The following is an 18353-nucleotide window of genomic DNA, read 5'->3' as shown; positions in this document are numbered from 1 at the left end:
AGCTGATGTGTCTCTGAACTCCATTTAAATCTCTATAGTTAGCATTAAACATTGTGCAAGTCTTTAAAATGGAGCAGAAAAAAATAATAATCTGGAAACTACATTTCATGTCCAGCGGGGTCGAAGGCAGTGCTATGCAGGAAAGTATTTTGTGTTTGTTTATATATACTGCTGTGTCTTTTGTCTCTGCACATCTGTTTATAATCTGTAAATGAACGTCTAGGGTTGAGAATAATGGTTTTCATGATAGAGTTGTTTCTTACAACTGTAACAAATTATGACTCAGATAATGGATTTGACTCACACAACCATCCTACGAGCACTCAGTCACATTTAACAAAGGGTTCCTTAATTATCTAAAAAATAATCTTCAAACTACTCCCACATTTTCTAAATGGATCTGCAGCTCTAATTTTGACAAAATCCTGCAACTTGCATATTTAACATGCTAAGAAATAATCGCATAAAATGTCTGTGTTTCAGAAAGGTTTTGTGCGATAAGTGGTCTGTTCAATAAAATCAAACTTGTCAACGGGTTTTAATGGAACGTTAGTTGATATAAATTATTTCAAACTGGATTCTCCAAGTTGGCCATAACTGGGCTATTTACAAAGAGGAAACATGAACAAAAAATACTACTTGTACCTATTTACAAATTCTACCAAAAAGCCAAATTTTGGATGCTAATGTGTGCTATGCAGTAAGCTATAGCAAGCAGAAATATGTGCAAGACCTTTAAAACCTGGAAGTGTTATAGTATCTTTGCATACAAGCCAATGGGTAGATGCCCAATGGACTACAAGAAAAAAAATCAAGACCTCCTCTAAAACTGTGAGGACTCTACAACTGTGACTCTTCTTTCTACACTAGTGGTCCCTAAACCAGTCTTTAGGGCACAACAACAGACATCATTTTGTCAGGATCTCAATTTTAACAGCATTGGGAAATACCTAAATCTTGAATTGTTTATATGCTTTTAAGACTGGGTTGTAAACCTTGCGCACATCATGCATGCCAGTGGGTTGTGAAAAGTGAGTATGGTGAATTCAGTCTTGCTGCTAAATATCTGCCTTGATCAGTAGCTATTAACGACAGCCAGTAGATATTTATTCACAGGTTTCCAATCTTGCTGCTAATTTTAAAGGTCTAAGGCTGGTAACGTTTGCCACTACTGGTAGTAATCATTAGTGATTACAATCTTTGAGGTGAGGGCAAACACTGCTCACATAGGGAAAGTACCGAATGACCCGGCTTTCGGGTCTTTGCAGGGGAAAATCCAGCATTTCAACATGGGGCCATAGTCACAGGGCAGGAGGCTGGCAATCAGTCTTCTCCAATGCCCAGTGGCGAGGCTGGTTCTGCCACAGGGGTTAATATCGATGAGGAAGAACAGCTGTCAGCACAAATTGGAAAAGCTGAACATCTGGGTAACACATTAATCATTGGATATTTTAATTACCCAGACATAAATTGAGATAGATAAACTAGTAGATAAGCTAGAGGAATCAGGCTTTTGAAACTGTTAAATGACAACTTCATGTCACAATTGGTAGAAGCAACAACTACAAAGGATGCTTGTCTGAATCTGCTTATAATGAACAATGTTGATCTTTTGTCAAACTTTGAAATAAGGGAACACTTGGGAAATAGTGGTCACAATAATGTGTATTTTGAAACAAAGACAAGAAAGCAAATACACACGAGTATACTAAAATATCTAATTTTAAAAAGGCCAAATTCAATAATACAAGGTCAGCTTTACACTCATTGACTGGCATAAAGTCTTTCATGAAAAAAGCATGAAGTATAAATGAATAGCTTCAAATAAATATTAGAAAGGTACACTTCTTGGTATATACCGTTGGGTAACACATTTAAAAGAAAAGTGAAAACAATGTGGCTTAGTTGGAAGGTAAGCCAAAAAAAAAAAAATAATTAGAAAAGGGCATTTAAAGCATTTATATCAGATAAATCAGAGGTATCTTTTATAAAACATGAGGAAGCCAAAAAGTGAAATGGGGTGAACTAGAAAATGTGATAGCCAAAGAGAGCAAGCCAAACCCAAAAACAAAGAATAAAATGTAGGTTCACCATTTAAGGAAGAACCTATGGCAAGAGATATGCAACTCATTGTTGCAATAAACTTTAGCGAAAATGTGTGATTGGATGACCCCGACAAGGTGCTGCAGTTGCTAAAGAAAGTTAATGTAAACAAAGATCTGGAGGCTTATAGTACTCACCCACAAGTACTTAAGGAGCTAAGTGTGGAAAAAAACAAACCTTTGTTTTTAATGTTTCAGGATTCTTTACTTTCAGGAATCATACCAGAGGATTGGAGGAAGGCAGATGCAGTCCTTTTATTTAAAAAGGGTTCAAAATGTCTGCCTGGAACTTATAGACATGTGAGCATAAAGGACAATTGTAACCTCAAAACTATTTTTTTTTATATAAACATCGTTTCATGTTTTGAAAGGAAATAGATTTTTAATAAAGTATTTGTACGAATATTTAAAAAAAAATAATCCCTACTTAAGTATATGAGAGGATCCTTCAACCATGACAACGTTTTGTGGGACAGTGTTTGAAAACAAACAGTTTGTTTCTGTAGTCTTCCTGGCTTTACACCCTACACAGAATTAGGGAAGACTACTGTAGGGTTACTAAGACTTGGAAAGTATTTGAAGGGTTATTAAGGGATAATATTCAGGGATCCGTTGGAAACTATGATGTCAGCAGAAATCAGCGTGGTTTTATGAAACATAGATCATGTTAAACTAACTTAATTGCATTCTCTAAAGAAGTAAGTAGAGTTCCACACAATAGTTTAATTTAAGTAAATTGTAAAGATTAAAATTATTGTTCTTGGGTAGAACATTGGCTTTCAGATATTTTGCAGATTTGTCATTAATGGTAAATTTTCACGCTGGACAAAAGGGATAAGTGGTGTCCCTCGCGGGTCTGTTTTAGGACCACATCTATTCATCCTGTTTATAAATAATCTAGAAATGGGCATGGACAGTCATGTGTCAGTGTTTGCAGATACAACAAACAGATAAGATTATACAAGGTGAGCAGAATATTACTTCACTGAAGATGGATTTTCATAGATTGGGGGACTGGGCATTCAAATGATGCAGATGCAATTTAATGAAGATAAATACAAACCTATGCACTTCAAAGTGAGGAACGCACACAAGCAACTTACATCCTAAATGGTAGTGAGTTAGGGAAAACAACACACGAGAAGGATTTGGGAATAGTTACTGACAACAAACTAGGCAACAGTGTCCAAATTCAATCAGCAGTTTCCAGTGATGCCAGTGAGGTATTGTCATGTATAAAAAGGGGCATTCGTTCTCTGCACTAAAATATAATTATTCCAGTTTATAAATAAATGGTGAGACCACACCTGCAATATACTGTGTAATTTGGGGCACCTGCTATAAGTAAATATATTATGGTGCTAGAAAAAGAGCAGAGGTGGGCTACAAAATTAATAAGAGGAATGGAGGATATTAGTTATGAAGAAAGGCTAATAAATTACAATCTGTTTAGACCCTCAGATGGGGTATGATAACAGTTTACAAATATAGCTGGGACTTCTCTGCCTAAAGACAGAGCCAGAGATTTGTAAACAATGACCAGTTGAGTTCTTGCAAAAACATAATATTCATGGACATAATATTTAATATGTGGGGTGATATCTTCTGTTAGGGATCTGACTGCCATTCTGGGGTTGAGAAGGATTTTTTCCTAGTTTGTTGCAAAATAAGAGAGCACTTCAAATTGGGTTTGTTGCATTCTTTTGAAGTAGCAGAAGAAACAGAATTGAAGAAGGCTGTAGCTAAGTAGGTACAGCAGTAACTTAAATCTAGCCAACTTCACAGTAGGAACAATGACACAGGCTATCTCTCCCTCCGTACATCAAGTGTAAAACCAGGCAATAACTGTCTGCTGGCCTGTCTCCCTCAATACCTGCAGTAAAAGTGTTTGAAACAATCATGCTTGGAAATATATAGATTTTTTTTTTACTGTTCGTTCTTTTTTCCCCTCTGTTTGTAACTTCTCACTTCGTCCGTGAATACAAACATTTAGTGGCTGTCCCACAACCATTCATTATTTTGTTTTGCCATATCTTTATTGGACAGGAGATGCGTCCCACATCACTGGGTACACCTCTTGCCCATCACGGCACAATGAGATTCTCTTTGGCATTCTAGTGATCAAAATGGCGAAAACCTGGAAAAAAAAAAAGATGGGGAAACATTTTGCCACAATTACAGCCATACAACAGTGTCCCATGGAATGAACCAAGTGTTTTAGTTCATCGGGCGTTATAATGTAAAACAAAGATTATATGATTGCTTCTATCAATTGTCTTTTATTCCTTGGTTGCTTCTAAGACATTTCTTTAAATCGGCTCCATAGATTTTCTATTGGATCGTGTCGGGATTAAAGTACATGTCATTCTAACAGTTTTAGATTATTTTCCTGCACACAGCAGGAATATGACTAGGAGTGTAATCCCCCTGAAATAGGTAGGTTTCATTCTGGGGTTGCACTAGGACACTCCTGGCAACAAAACCACTACAGCATACTGTAGTAGTTATGGTGGCAGATGCTGCTGCTGTTGACTTTAAATTGAAATAGTACAGTTTTTGTGAAACTACTCTTTCAACATTTTGCTATATCCACTAAAATTCTAGCTGTTCTCAGGCAGACAGCCACCAGGGCCTTTGAAGTAAAGCAGATTTTATAATATTGCCAATAATTTGCTGTATGTTCTCAATGGTTCTCAATGGTTCTCAATGAGAAGCATTTTATTTAGAAAAAGTCATCAGAGAGGATCAGGTTGCAGTGAAGAGGGAGACCTAGTAATCTTAAATGATTAAGGAACACAGAAGGCTAGGAAAACATTAATTATTTTAAATATAGTGTGCCTTTAAACACATCCAGTCAACTGAACAGTGTAAACCAGTCTTAGCTTGCTAGTGTGTCAATAAATATAGCTAAGATATTACGAATGTGGCAGAAATACCATTCCAGTTAAAATGCTAATTATGTAGAAACCCGCAAAATAAATTATCCTAATAAATAGATTTTTATAGTTCTATAGAATAATGAACATCTTGTAATGAAATTATGTTTTTAATATAGCATTGTCTAGCTACAGGATATTTGACTATGCTAATAACGTTTTTATATTGTTTATACTTTTTAAGAAAAATACATTGTTTTTCCACGACAACGCGTTATGAAGACAAAGTTGCAAATCAAAACAAATAACACATGTAAATAAAACGATGACAAATTTTGTTTTTTATTTAAGTTTAATTGTACGGACACGTGTATATACAAATACAGTTTATGATTTTTTTTTTTTACATTTTTTTTTAATTCATATAATGTAAGCATTTCAAAACAGCACTCTAGGAATAGTAAGTGCAAAGCAGGGATTTACAAGACCAAGACCACACTGAGCTTGACTCTCTTACCCAGATGCACACACAATGAGTGATTTAAATGAGATGACAAGAGTAAGTATGAAAAGCAGCTTTTGTAGACTTATGGGCAACCTTCAACATGCCAGCATCTATTAAACTGTATGGACAATGGCAGTAAGCGTATCGTAGGGAGATTTGTTTCAGATCTGAGAAACTTGGGGGTGAATGCCTGGGAAAGCTAAGTGATGCCAAAGTTAGAACTGATCTGCCCATTCACTGCTTGGGAAGAGAAAGACAGACAGATCAGAAGTAACAGAAAAGGGTAGAAATTAAAACAGGTAGCCACAGTTAGATGATAATTTAACAGGACAGAGTACAACTCTTGTAGGATACCGGAACAAAAACTACAACGTTCAACAGAACTTCAGTCTGCAACGGATGTGTGTTCAACGGTAAAATAAAACGTTGAACTAAGACAGAATTTCTAATTGCCTATCAAAGTGATGTCTTTAAAACCTAAAGACACGTTTTGTTTTATTTATTTTTTTGTCCACATGGATAGAGTGAAGAGTGTTTGTCACATTAGTTTACAAGTATGTGTAAAAGCACATAAAAAGAAAAAGAAAAAAGAAAACCCCTTGAAGATGATCAAAAACAAGTCTTGCATACAATGGGTTTTTAGAAATCCCCTTCACCCCTTTAACCTAACATGCCAAAAAGTACACAGGGTTCTAACATCAGACCTATAAACATTTAGTACAAAACATTGATCGTTAGGTGTTTTGTTGAGCAATGAAAGGGTAAGGTCGTGTGAATGGGTATGATTTCACAGACAAAACTTGTCGGCTGTACTGTTACAGCAAGATTTGCTTCCAGGCTCTCTGACAACAAGTATGATTTCTGTGGCCTGAAAGTCTAATGTATTCACTTACAAAAGACATAAGAATTTAATTAATACTTTATTATCAAACACTATATACAACATAGGTTGCTAATAATACAGACTTTTAAAGAATGTACTTTTTTGTTTTTGTTTTGTTTTTTTTGTTTTCTTTATCTTATATTCTTTGCCATCCAAGTAGGTACAGTACAAAACGAAATTCTAATCTAACATGAAATGTTACCTTGTGTATTAAAGGATACACAGTATCCACCAAAACCACTGATGCTAATTCCCCTGCTTCAAGTTGCAAAGCCATTGGCAGCCAGGAAAATTGATTTACTAAGACAACCCACCCAGATGTTTATAGTATATAGGGAGGAACAAAGGGAAAGATAGAAAGAAAAAAAAGAGAGCAAGTCAAAGAGACCGGGCCAGAACTAGTCCGTCAGAATGCAAGTGTGAAGAGCAGCTCCAATTTTGCCCCAATATATTTGTAATATTAAAAATATATATAAATGAAATGCTTTAAAGAATTCTATTATTTTCTCCATTATTAAAAGTAGATTCTGGTCGGGCAGTAACAAGTAGATGAACTGTCAAACTTTTTTAGCAATACATATATAATTAGATCATTATTAATTCTAATTTTAAAAAAAAATGTAGTGTTGATTACTTAGACAATTCTTCCATCAAAGGAGGGTCCTGTGAAAAACAAAATGTTCTTTTTCACTCATCCCTAATGTCAAGATTTTGAACCGTGTATAGATATAGATAGATAGATATATTGATAGATAGATAGATAGATAGATAGATAGATCTGTGAGTGTGTTTAATTTATTTATTTTTTGCTTTATGAGCCACAAAATAAATAATGATTAAAGTTCCAAATTTTAAAAACAAGTTAAGGCCGCTATCTCCATAACACAAATCTTTAATAATTTAAAGGTGCAGTAGGCTCATTTGCCTCTGTTGAATTAATCTGTTGTGTTAATGCTAGGACATCATCAAATTAATTGTCTACCTATTTTAAAACAATGATAATGTATGCATTATGTCTTTATTCAATATATAAAATAATTTCCGACACTTTCCTAACAATGTTTTGCAGCATAATTAATCCCCATCTGTATTTACTTTTAATGTACCTTTCTCTGCACATAGACTGAGAATGTTATGGTTTAAGGAAACTACAGTCTACGATGAATCCACTAGACAAAAAGAAATCTGAAAAATATAATGTTTTAAAATACAAACTTCTTCCGTAGATAGACAATTAATACATAATTATTGTTTCTTAGGTTATTTTTACAATGCATAATTCTGTGCTTTGTTGTATTTTATTGTATCTATTATGTAAAATAATGCACACTACTACTTTCTATGTGAAAGCAACCCAGCACAATGATAAATTTTGAAGGCTCTATTTTCATTTTCCAATGTAACTCTTCCCATAGGAAAAATATGATTGTATCTGAAAATGTTTTTTGCTAACTAAAGTCACTCAATTTCTGCCATCTAAATAATATCTGTTACAAATATATTAAAGTATGAAATAATTTTTCATGTAGAGCACATATTGAAGGCATTACTGTATAACCCTTTTAGTGGTCCATTCATTAATTAGGTACTATTTGTGTGTGTTCTTGCCAAGATTCACCCATTGCTATCTAGATCAGTGGTTCCCAACTCAGTCCTCAAGTACCCCCTAACAGTCCAGGATTTAGGGATTACCGAATTCTGTCTAAGGTGTTTTTAGAAAAAAATAACACTTTAGACACAACAAGGTAATCCCTAAATCCTGAAACGGTACGGGGTACTCGAGGACTGGGTTGGGAACCACTGAGCTAGATCATAGCCAGCTCTGACATAATATCCTGCTTCTAAAATAGGTCATTGTACGATGATATATTAAAGATTACCAGTAATTCTATGTTTATACATAGTACTTAGTCATTGTCATCATAACATTATTTTAAACAATACACATACCAGATGTTCTCTTTAAAATAGTATTTGTTAAAGTCTTCGGGAGCCTATATTATTTACCGATTTACAATGTTGTACCCCTTGTGCTGGGGGTTTTGATTAAATGCAGAATATGCATCATAGTTTATCTGAAACATAAGGATAAATGGCTGATAAAAAAAAAAAAGAAACAAAGACAATTATCAACAAATTCCAGTTGTTTTTTTCTTTCTTTTTTTTAACTCTTTGCAGAGCTCACTGCTTCCCGTGCGTACGTTTCAGTATGATTTAGTTTCCAAGAAAACTATAAATTCAAAAGATAGATAGCGCTGGACATACATAAACCCAGTACTCCTCTTTGTACATGTTATTTGTAACTACAACTACCAACGTGGTGCATTTAGTAGCCTGTCTCTTGTTTATGTTAACTTTGGACAAGGCCACTTGAAAAACAAAAATCCTGTTTGTTCTATCATAATAAGAAAAACTTAATGTAGCACCTTGGAAATCTCATTCTAGTATTACCTATTGACATTAGGAAATGGTGATTCACTCTTCACATCTATTGACACTGCTTACAATCTGTTAAAGCATTTTGAAACCAAAAATAATTCAACCTATGTTTGTTGAAACCTTTTTTCCATCAGATGCACTCAGTGTATCCATCAAATGTTCTTTTTTCAGATAAATGTTCCTTGAAAGATCCAAGGTATATGAAATACATATTTGTACCAGCTCCTCGCATTCTGAATAGGGTAACATTGCCCATTGTCCATTCTAAAAGTACATTTCTGCCATGCTGTTTGCTAAATCTCCAAATTCTTTTTCAGACCTTTTTTTGTCTTCATAGGTCCATCTCGTAAGCACAATACAATCAGCCAAATTAAGTGATTTTGTAGAAATGAATTCAAGAAAAAAAATTTGATTCATTAGTGTCACTTTTCAAATTTGGCATTTTCAACAAACAGTTCAATTTTTTTCATTTTTTTTTTAAAGTCCCGAAAAGATAGGGAATGTCCACATGATAGTGTATGTAGCATAAAGAATCTTCTGAAATTAATGTTAAATGCAAAATGAAAAAAAAAAGTTATGCTATTAAAAAATAAACAGAAAAGATAATAATAATAATAATAAGGTATTTTCTAGGGAGAAGCAGTTTAGTGGATCTTTGATGTTTGAAGACCCTGATTTTTGTGGAGCTGCTCAGTGAAGCATTCTGTGCTATAATGTCAAAAGCATCCCCAGAAGAAACAGTAGGGTCGTCAAAAGCCAATTTGGTATCCTCGGTGCTGGTGCTGAGTTTTCACCACGGGACGGCTCAGCTGATTCATGAACTGTGTCATCTGTTAAAAGGCAAAACATATTCAATAAGTGTTTCCTTCATAATAACTTCACTACAAAATATAGATGTTCAACCCATTTTATCATTTGTATTGCTTCAAAAAATATCTGGATAGTATTCCCAGTTGTAGGACAGACAGATGAGATATCAATGTTTTTACTCATAACACGATCTTTATACATTATTTTGCCAAAAAAAAAACTCCAAACAGATGGACAGAGAGACAGATAGATAGATAGATAGACAGATAGATAGTGGTAAATAGGTGGTACATTTCATATGTAATTGGGTATTTTATTGAGTAGATATGTAGCGAAATAGTAAACGGGTTGAGTTTAGTTTATTATGAGGGAGGCATGCTGTATTGGTGGTAAAATAAAAGAATGAACATGTTCAACTATCCTCGAGAAAAAAAACAACACAAACAAACAAACAAAAACAAAAAAAACTAAGGTGTCTAATGTTTAAAGTATGTAATTTCCAACTGGTAAATTAGATTTGTGGACTTTTAAATGAACCCCAAATTAAATATATGCACCATGAAGATTGAAAACTGTAAAGATTGTGACAAAACGTAGATACGTAAATCTAAATATTACAAACTAAAATCATTTTAAGAATATTAAATCAATTCTAAACCATAAATATAGATGTTCAATCCAAAAATATTAAATAATTTGAAAAGCTTATCCAACAACATGAAATTGAAGCATCAGTTAGCTAAGTAATTTCCAGAAAATTTAAAATCCCTTTGACTCGTATTTATCTGAACACAAACTGCAATGTGTTCTAAATTTACGTGTTAAAATGCAAAATAAAAATCAAGTTAATACAACCGGACCCATGGGCATTCCTTATAGCAAAACCACTGGATGACCTGACAAACAAATAACAAAAACTATTTAACAAGATAAACTTGGCTGCGAGACGAGCCATGGCACAGACATGGTTACACACTGACATACCCCTACTGGATAGAGTGACTCACAACATAAAAGAGGCTCGCCTCATGGACAAACTCACTGCACAACTCAGGGACACTTATCCGCTATTTCTCAAAACTTGGGAGCCTTGGGAAGACTACACTAACCGCTGAAAGACACAAACCCATACAAACACAAACCTGCGAGTCTTGAATGCCCCGACCGCCTCCTCCAGCAGCCCTCCTCCTCCCATATGATACCACTTCCCATCCTTTTTCTCCCCTCTTTTTTCTCTTTCTCTCATCTCTCACCCTCTCGCATTTATCTTCTTCCAAAAATTGAAAAATTCATGCCTAAGCTCAAGCACCCTCAGCTGAGGCACCGGTGCTGAACAGCAATATACAGACACAGAGCAACTCTACGCAACATCAGCTGAAGCACAGGGACTGTAGCTATGTAATAACAATGGTACTACCAAAGTGATATTAAGCAGCAGAACTGGCACTATTATTTCTTACTGTTAATGTCCCGTAATATATTATTAGAAGATACCCTTGTATGGACAACTTAAAATGCTTCACTGTATACACGACTGTCTATACATGATGCTTCTCTTTCTGTACAACATATGTGCATGATTTGATAAATAAAGAATAAAAAAAAATCATATTAATAGAAATTGGGGGTAAAATGGCCAAAGATGGTCATGTTCTCTATATTTCCACCTTGTTTGGTGGCTGTCACCCTGTGCTGCCCTCTTGTGTATTTGTACCCCACCTCCTCTAGACTGTAAGCTCGTTTGAGTAGGGCCCTCATTTACCTATTGTTCCTGTGTCACTGAGTAATTGTCTTGTTTATTGTAAATTCCCCCGCCTTTCATAATATTGTAATGCGCGGCGCTATATAAATACCAATAATAATAATATTAAATATTTGTCTAGTTTTGAACAATTATGTTTTTGAAGTAGGCTTAAGTGGTGGACTGCTAAAAATATTTGTACCCCACCATGTTGTGGTAAGTTAAGTCAGTCTCAGTGGGATGTAATAAGCTCTATGTGTCCAGAAAGTTATGTTGTAGGAGTGTGTGTTGTAGTTTGGAGGCAAGGGAGTCCCTCTTCCTTACAGTAGCCATTGCTACCCTGGCTGTGGATGTGGAGTCTAGGAGAGAGTCCAGTGGAAAATGTGTTTGTGCCCCTATTATCACTTCACCAAACTTGTGTAGTGTCGTTAGAGCAAACATCTTTTCTAGAAAGGCAATTTGGTTATTATGCGAACCATACATATTGTCAAATGTATACTGTTCATTATTCACATAGCACTGTAACAACAAATATCTGCCCATTTTATCTCCCACCTTTGAAGAAGACGTCTTTGTTTTTTAGCCCAAAGCAAACTAGGCATTCGCATTAGGCGGCAGTAACCACGGGGCGGTAAAAAATGCCGCCCCAAATGCCCTCTCGGGCATCCCCGGTGTTTCCCCCTTTCATGGCCACATTATGGACCCCCCCGGCGTGCGGCTGTGTTAGAATCAAAGGCAGCGAGGGAGCTGTGATCTCCCTGCTCTGCTCCCTCGCGCGCCGTTTGCTGATGCCACAGGAGCCGGAATTTGACGTCATTCCGGCTCCCAGCATCAGTAGACGGCCCGCTAGGTGTGAGGGAGCAGAGCAGGGAGAGCACAGCTCCCTAGCCGCCTTTTATTCTAACACAGCAACATGCACAGCTCTCACAGCAGCCCAACTGGACCCCCAATGACAGGTAGGAATGCTTTGTGAAAAGTATTATAATAATATTAATATATTGAAAAGTAGTATGTTTCTGTGTATATGTATGTGTGTCTGTGTGTGTGTCTGTGAATGTGTGTGCATGTGAGTGTGTGAGTGTATTTGAGTGTGAGTGTATGAGTGTGTCTGTTGGTGTCTGTGAGTGTGTATGTGTGTGTGCATGTGTCTGTGAGTGTGTGTAAGTGTGCATGTGAGTGTCTGTCAAATCAGCGAGAGTGTGTTTGTCATTGAGTCTGCGTGTGACTGTCAGTGTATGTCTTTCAATGAGTGTTTGTCAGTGTTTGTTTGTTTGTCACTGTGTGTCTGTCAGTGTGCATGTGTGTGTGTCTGTTAATGAATGAGTGTGTGTCAGATCAGTGAGTCTGTGCCTGTCAATGACGTCTCTGTGTTTGTCATTGAGTATGTGTGACTGTCAGGCCATATCAGTCAGTGTGTGTCAAATCAGCGAGTCTGTGTCTGTCAGTGACATCAATGTGTTTGTCATTGACTGTGTGACTGTCAGTGTATGTGCTTAAAGGGACACGATAGACACCCAGAGCACTTCAGCTCATTGAAGTGGTCTGGGTGCAGTGCCCCACTCCCCTTCACCCTGCAAGCTTAAATATTGCTGTTTCTCTGAAACTGCAATAGTTACCTTAAGGGGTTAACTCCTTCTGAGTGGTTAGGCGACCAAAAGTCACCTAACTGATGCTGGACGTCCTCAAGCTGTGAATGAGGACATCCAGTACCTACTAAATCCCCATAGGAAAGAATTGATTTCTTTGGGGAAGCCTAATGTAAGTGCGGAGGAGGAGCCTGACCCAGTGCTGAGGGACATCAGCGCTGGATTCAGGTAAGTGACTGAAGGAGTTTTAACCCCTTCAGTGCTGAGTGGAGAGGAGGGGAGAACAGGAGGGCAGGGGGCCCTATAGGGAACTAAAGTGCCAGGAAAACTTTCAATATTGTACTATGAGATATTTAGCTGCCCTAATTCATAAATTGCTTATTGGCTGAGGTCAGACATCAATCACACATATGACTTGTCAGTACTGGAAGGAAATAGGGATATTACCCACCTTTATCTCAACTAATTATTAATATGACTGTGGCTTAGATTTCCTTTAAAATTAAGGGACATAAGTTTAACCCCTTAAGGACACATGACGTGTGTGACACGTCATGAATCCCTTTTATTCCAGAAGTTTGGTCCTTAAGGGGTTAAATAGTCCCTACAATTACAAAATAATAAATTGAAAACAGGAAACAGAAAGAAGAACAATATCTATTATTATAGAGAAAGTATGTGTGATATCGTGCATAGCAAGGACCCAAGATTTGAGGCAGTCTAAACAGGGGTAATTGCACTCCCAGCCAATTTGGATTATATAGGAAGAAGAGCTCAAACAATCTCTAACACTAACACCAGTTGGAATTCAGACTCTAAATAAAATGATACAATATATAGATTACAAAACAGCCTACACATAAATATCAGTTTGATCACCCCACCCGCAGATGCCTCTGTGAAGGTGACCACAGTAAAGTATAAATTTGAGGAGGTTTTGGATGGTAATGTCACTTTAATTATAATTTGCATTTGGTATAGAGCAGATATATGATGTGCATTGTGAGTATATACATCAAAACACTATCGCTTGAATTGTTTAGTTCTGACATTGTAATTTTTTGTATTGTGTTTTTTGTTGCATTCATTCACCATTATATATATTCACAATGCACTTAACAACAGATAATATAAATACACTTTCGTTCTTTTAGAACTAGCACTATTCAATTTATCTCCCATGTTGGATTTAGTTTAGGACCCACTGATATTGGGTTACTGTGAAGTAGTGGTGGGCTTAACACAATATGGTCATATGGTGGAACTGAATCCACATATTTGTTTGCCGAGATAAGTGATTCTAAGTAGCGTTGTAAAATGTAAAACTGTATTTTGGTGTCTACAGCACCACTATTGCTGAAAAATGCATGTTCTGGGTGTGCCCCAAAATTCCCTTTCTTTCTTTACTAAATAAAATGATGGCATTATTTTTCTATAAATGCCCATTCGTGATTTGTATCTGTTGGAAGTACTTGCAAGCCTTCCCTCTTTCTTGCCTTTGGGGCTATTTGCATTAAAAAATGTTCTGAGAGGGCTCCAGAGTGGGCATGTAACTCTGTAACTGTGTAACCATGTAACTATTTCATCAATGTCAGTAATGTATGAATATAGATTATAGTTATTTTTTTTCTCTATGCACTTTTTTTCCTGAGTGCATAGTATAAGCCTTAACTCACATACTCGAATGTATATTGTTATGGATGAATGTTTCAGACCTCCCAATATTGTTAGTCTCAAATTTGTGATACAAGGGAGTGGCTGACAAAGAATGCCTACCTATCAAACCAGTGCATCACAAAGCACTTCAGAACCACTCTTGCATGTACCGAGGGTTTTCTGATACTTGCTATTTGGGATAATCATAAATATCTGGACACAGGTTCCAAATTAGAACATTCTCACCAGGGCCTATGTTTAGGAGATATGTTTTGCTATATATGGTTGTATTTATTCTTAAAACATTCTCACATAAGATAGTTAAATATCAATCTGTAACCGCTAAAATATCTGACTTTTTTTATTCCAGTACCCTATTTTATCCTCTTCTGGGTTATCTCACCAATATATTAAATCAGCTCTAACTGCAGTGACCAACTATTTCATTTCCAGTAAATCCAGAATGTATTACTCTTGAGTAATTACTGCTTATACACCTTGACCTCTCAGCTGTTTTCATGCTTTGGATCACTGTTATCTTCTTAGACTTTGTAGCCTCGTTCTTCCTATTGCTACTCTTTCCTGGTCCTCATTTCACGTCTTCTTTATGGTACCAGCTATACCTAATTCACTTGGAGTATTCCAGGATTCTGGAGTAACCCAGGGTTCGTTTGTTTTTAATCTAAACTACCTCTCTTCACAGTCCAATAGCTATGTTTGATTACATCTTCAGACGAACCTGACAGTCAGATATTAATTTCTTCCCCTTCCCTTTTGGATTGTTCCACTAACAACTTCTCATCTCTCTCTAATCAGATGCCAGAAACCTCTTGAAATGTAATGTCTCCAAAACCACACTAATATGTCGAATAAGTCTTTGTTTAGTGGTGGCTGGTAAAGTTTAAAGATGGTAGGTCACGACTCCCTGACATGTTTTTGTGCTTGGTTAACCCTATGTACTCAACCTCTGACTCAATGATTCAACAACATCATGCATGGCTCAACACAATAAAACAATACATACACATATTTGGAAAACAACAAACCACTTTAAAGAAGTCTGACTTCACCCTCTGGTGTTGTTACACAATGGACAGGAATAAAGTCAGCATAATACGCAGGTCTGTCGTTTAGTGTCTCCAGGATCTGTGAACCCTACACAAAATCTGTGTGAAGGATCTGATCCCAGAAAATAGGTGTTTCTGTAAAAATGTCCCAAAATCCAGAAGTTTAAATATATCTCATATTTGTTCCTTTCTACAACAAAATTGTTTTCATATGCTGATAATCTCCCGTTTTCATTAATGCTTCCCACTGTTCATCATCGTTAAATTTGGTCAGGTTGACCTCTTGCAGTCCACACATGATAGTGAGTGCTGCTGCCTGGCATATCTTTCTCATGATTTGTCAGTCATTTCACTGGCTTCCTATATCCCTTATGATTCAATATAGAGCATAACAAGAAACAAATGCCTCCCTTTTGTCATACTTCACAACTCTCCCTATACTTGTTAACACTATTTGACTTTTTTCAATACTTTTATCACATGATATAGATATATAATATCATAGCTTTGATATAATATTTTTGGATAAGTTTTTTAAATAATTTCTTCAAACTATTTCAATATATATATATATATATATATATATATATATATATATATATATATATACCAAAATATCTAAAAAAACATATTTTACAAGCTTATCCAGAAATATATATATATATATATACCAAAATATCTAAAAAAACATATTTTACAAGCTTATCCAGAAAGGGTTACTACAAGCACTACGGCCACTTCAGTGATTTGAAGTGGTCATCGTGGTAGGAGTATGTATTTGCAGTGTTTCATTGGAACACTGCACATACAGAGTTATTGTTACTTGTTTGCGTGAGGCTAGTTGTAGACCCAACACATGTGATATTGGCAGTCAAGAACGCTGTTCCCATCTGCCAGTGTCAATTCTGTGCATATTTTGCGGCTGCTGTCAACAAATGTGCTAATCTTCCTGCTAGCAGGCAGAGTGCCATCAAGACGAAGATAGCTCTACCCTACCACCCAACCTTGGGCACTCTATCCTGCCTCCCCCCTCCACTACTGATATTGCATTTTTTTATTTTTTTTAATAAATATACTTTCCACCCTCCCTCCCTTCATACCTTACCCCCTCCGCCACCGTATTTGTCCAATCACAGGCTTTTCTTAGAGAAACCTGTAATTGGACCGTGCAAGGCCCATCAGACGGAGGTTTGGAATTCATTACCGGTAGCATCAACTAGCCCTGGATTCCAGGTAAGTGAACATTATATTTTGGCAAATTATACTGCTAATTAATGGGTGGGGGAACCTACTTCATAGTGCCTAATAGAGCATATTAAGTTGAAAAATAGTATTTATTTTCTTAATTTTGATCTTTAATCTGTTTATTAGATAGCTCCCTAGTTTGGTTTCCCACGTAAAGATAGAAAGTTAGGGAGTTATTTACTAAATAGCTGAAAGAAAAAGATTAAGAAAAATCATTTTTGATCTTTCAGCAGTTTAACAGACAAATCCCTAAATTAATACTGTTTAACTTGTGATTGCCACCTCTTTAATAACAAACCACAGGGTGACCAGTGGAGCTATCTTCTTGCAGTTTCTGTATTTCATCCATCCCATCAGAGTAGGAAGCAAAGAAAATGGAGGGGGTTGGAGCACGACAACCTCCTCCTTAGGGATCATATGCTAAACCATGCAGTTTCCTATAGTCAAAATTATATACTATCTCTTGGGAGGCTCTAACTTGAATAAGATATAAACATTTTTTAGCTACTTGACCTCACATTTTAATATATACAAACATGCAACAAACTCATACACATTCACTAGATTATCTAACCTTGGCCACCATACACCATACACCATGACTGGGGATCTTACATTTCTCATCCCCCATACACCTTCACTAGATTATCTAACCTTGGCCACCATACACCATGCCTGATGATTTTACATTTCTCATCCCCCATACACCCTCACTAGATTATCTAACCATGGCCACCATACACCATGACTGGGGGATCTAACATTTCTCATCCCCTATACACCTTCACTAGATTATCTAACCTTGACCACCATATGCCATGATTGGGGGATCTTACATTTCTTATCCCCCATACACCCTCACTAGATTATCTGACCTTGGCCACCATACACCATGACTGGGGGATCTTACATTTCTCATCCCCTATACACCTTCACTAGATTATTTAACCTTGGCCACCATACACCACGACTGGTGATCTTACATTTCTCATCTCCCATACACCCTCACTAGATTATCTAATCTTGGCCACCATACGCCATGCACCATGACTTGGGGATCTTACATTTCTCATCCTCCATACACCTTCACTAGATTATCTAACCTTGGTCACCATACACCATACGCCATGACTGGGGGATCTTACATTTCTCATCCCCCAAACACCCTCACTAGATTATCTAACCTTGGCCACCATACGCCATGATTGGGGAATCTAACATTTCTCATCCCCCATACACCCTCACTAGATGATCTAACCTTGGCCACCATACACCATGACTGAGGGATCTTAAATTTCTCACCTCCCATACAGCCTCACTAGATTATCTAACCTTGGCCACCATAAGGACGAGCAATATGACAATCTGTACATTTTCTCCAGTTTTTCATTCGGTTTGGTTTTGACTTCCACCATGTCACTAGAGTGTTCCTCAATATAAAGA

The 18353-nt window shown here is 36.5% G+C and overlaps 1 protein-coding gene across 2 annotated transcripts in view; it reads right to left on the bottom strand.

The window, feature by feature from the left end:
* Positions 1-7971: 7971 nt before the first annotated feature.
* Positions 7972-18353, bottom strand: part of EFNA5 (ephrin A5) — a 333050-nt gene continuing 322668 nt past the window's right edge. For both annotated transcript variants that reach the window (XM_063453645.1, XM_063453646.1), the window contains one exon: positions 7972-9635. In XM_063453645.1, the coding sequence (XP_063309715.1) occupies positions 9514-9635 (122 nt within the window). In that variant the 3' untranslated portion in view covers positions 7972-9513. The remainder of the gene's footprint in view (positions 9636-18353) is intronic.

This window comes from Pelobates fuscus, chromosome 5 (genome assembly GCF_036172605.1).
Source record: "Pelobates fuscus isolate aPelFus1 chromosome 5, aPelFus1.pri, whole genome shotgun sequence".
NCBI lineage: Eukaryota > Metazoa > Chordata > Amphibia > Anura > Pelobatidae > Pelobates > Pelobates fuscus.
This window is presented reverse-complemented; position numbering and strand designations above follow the sequence as displayed.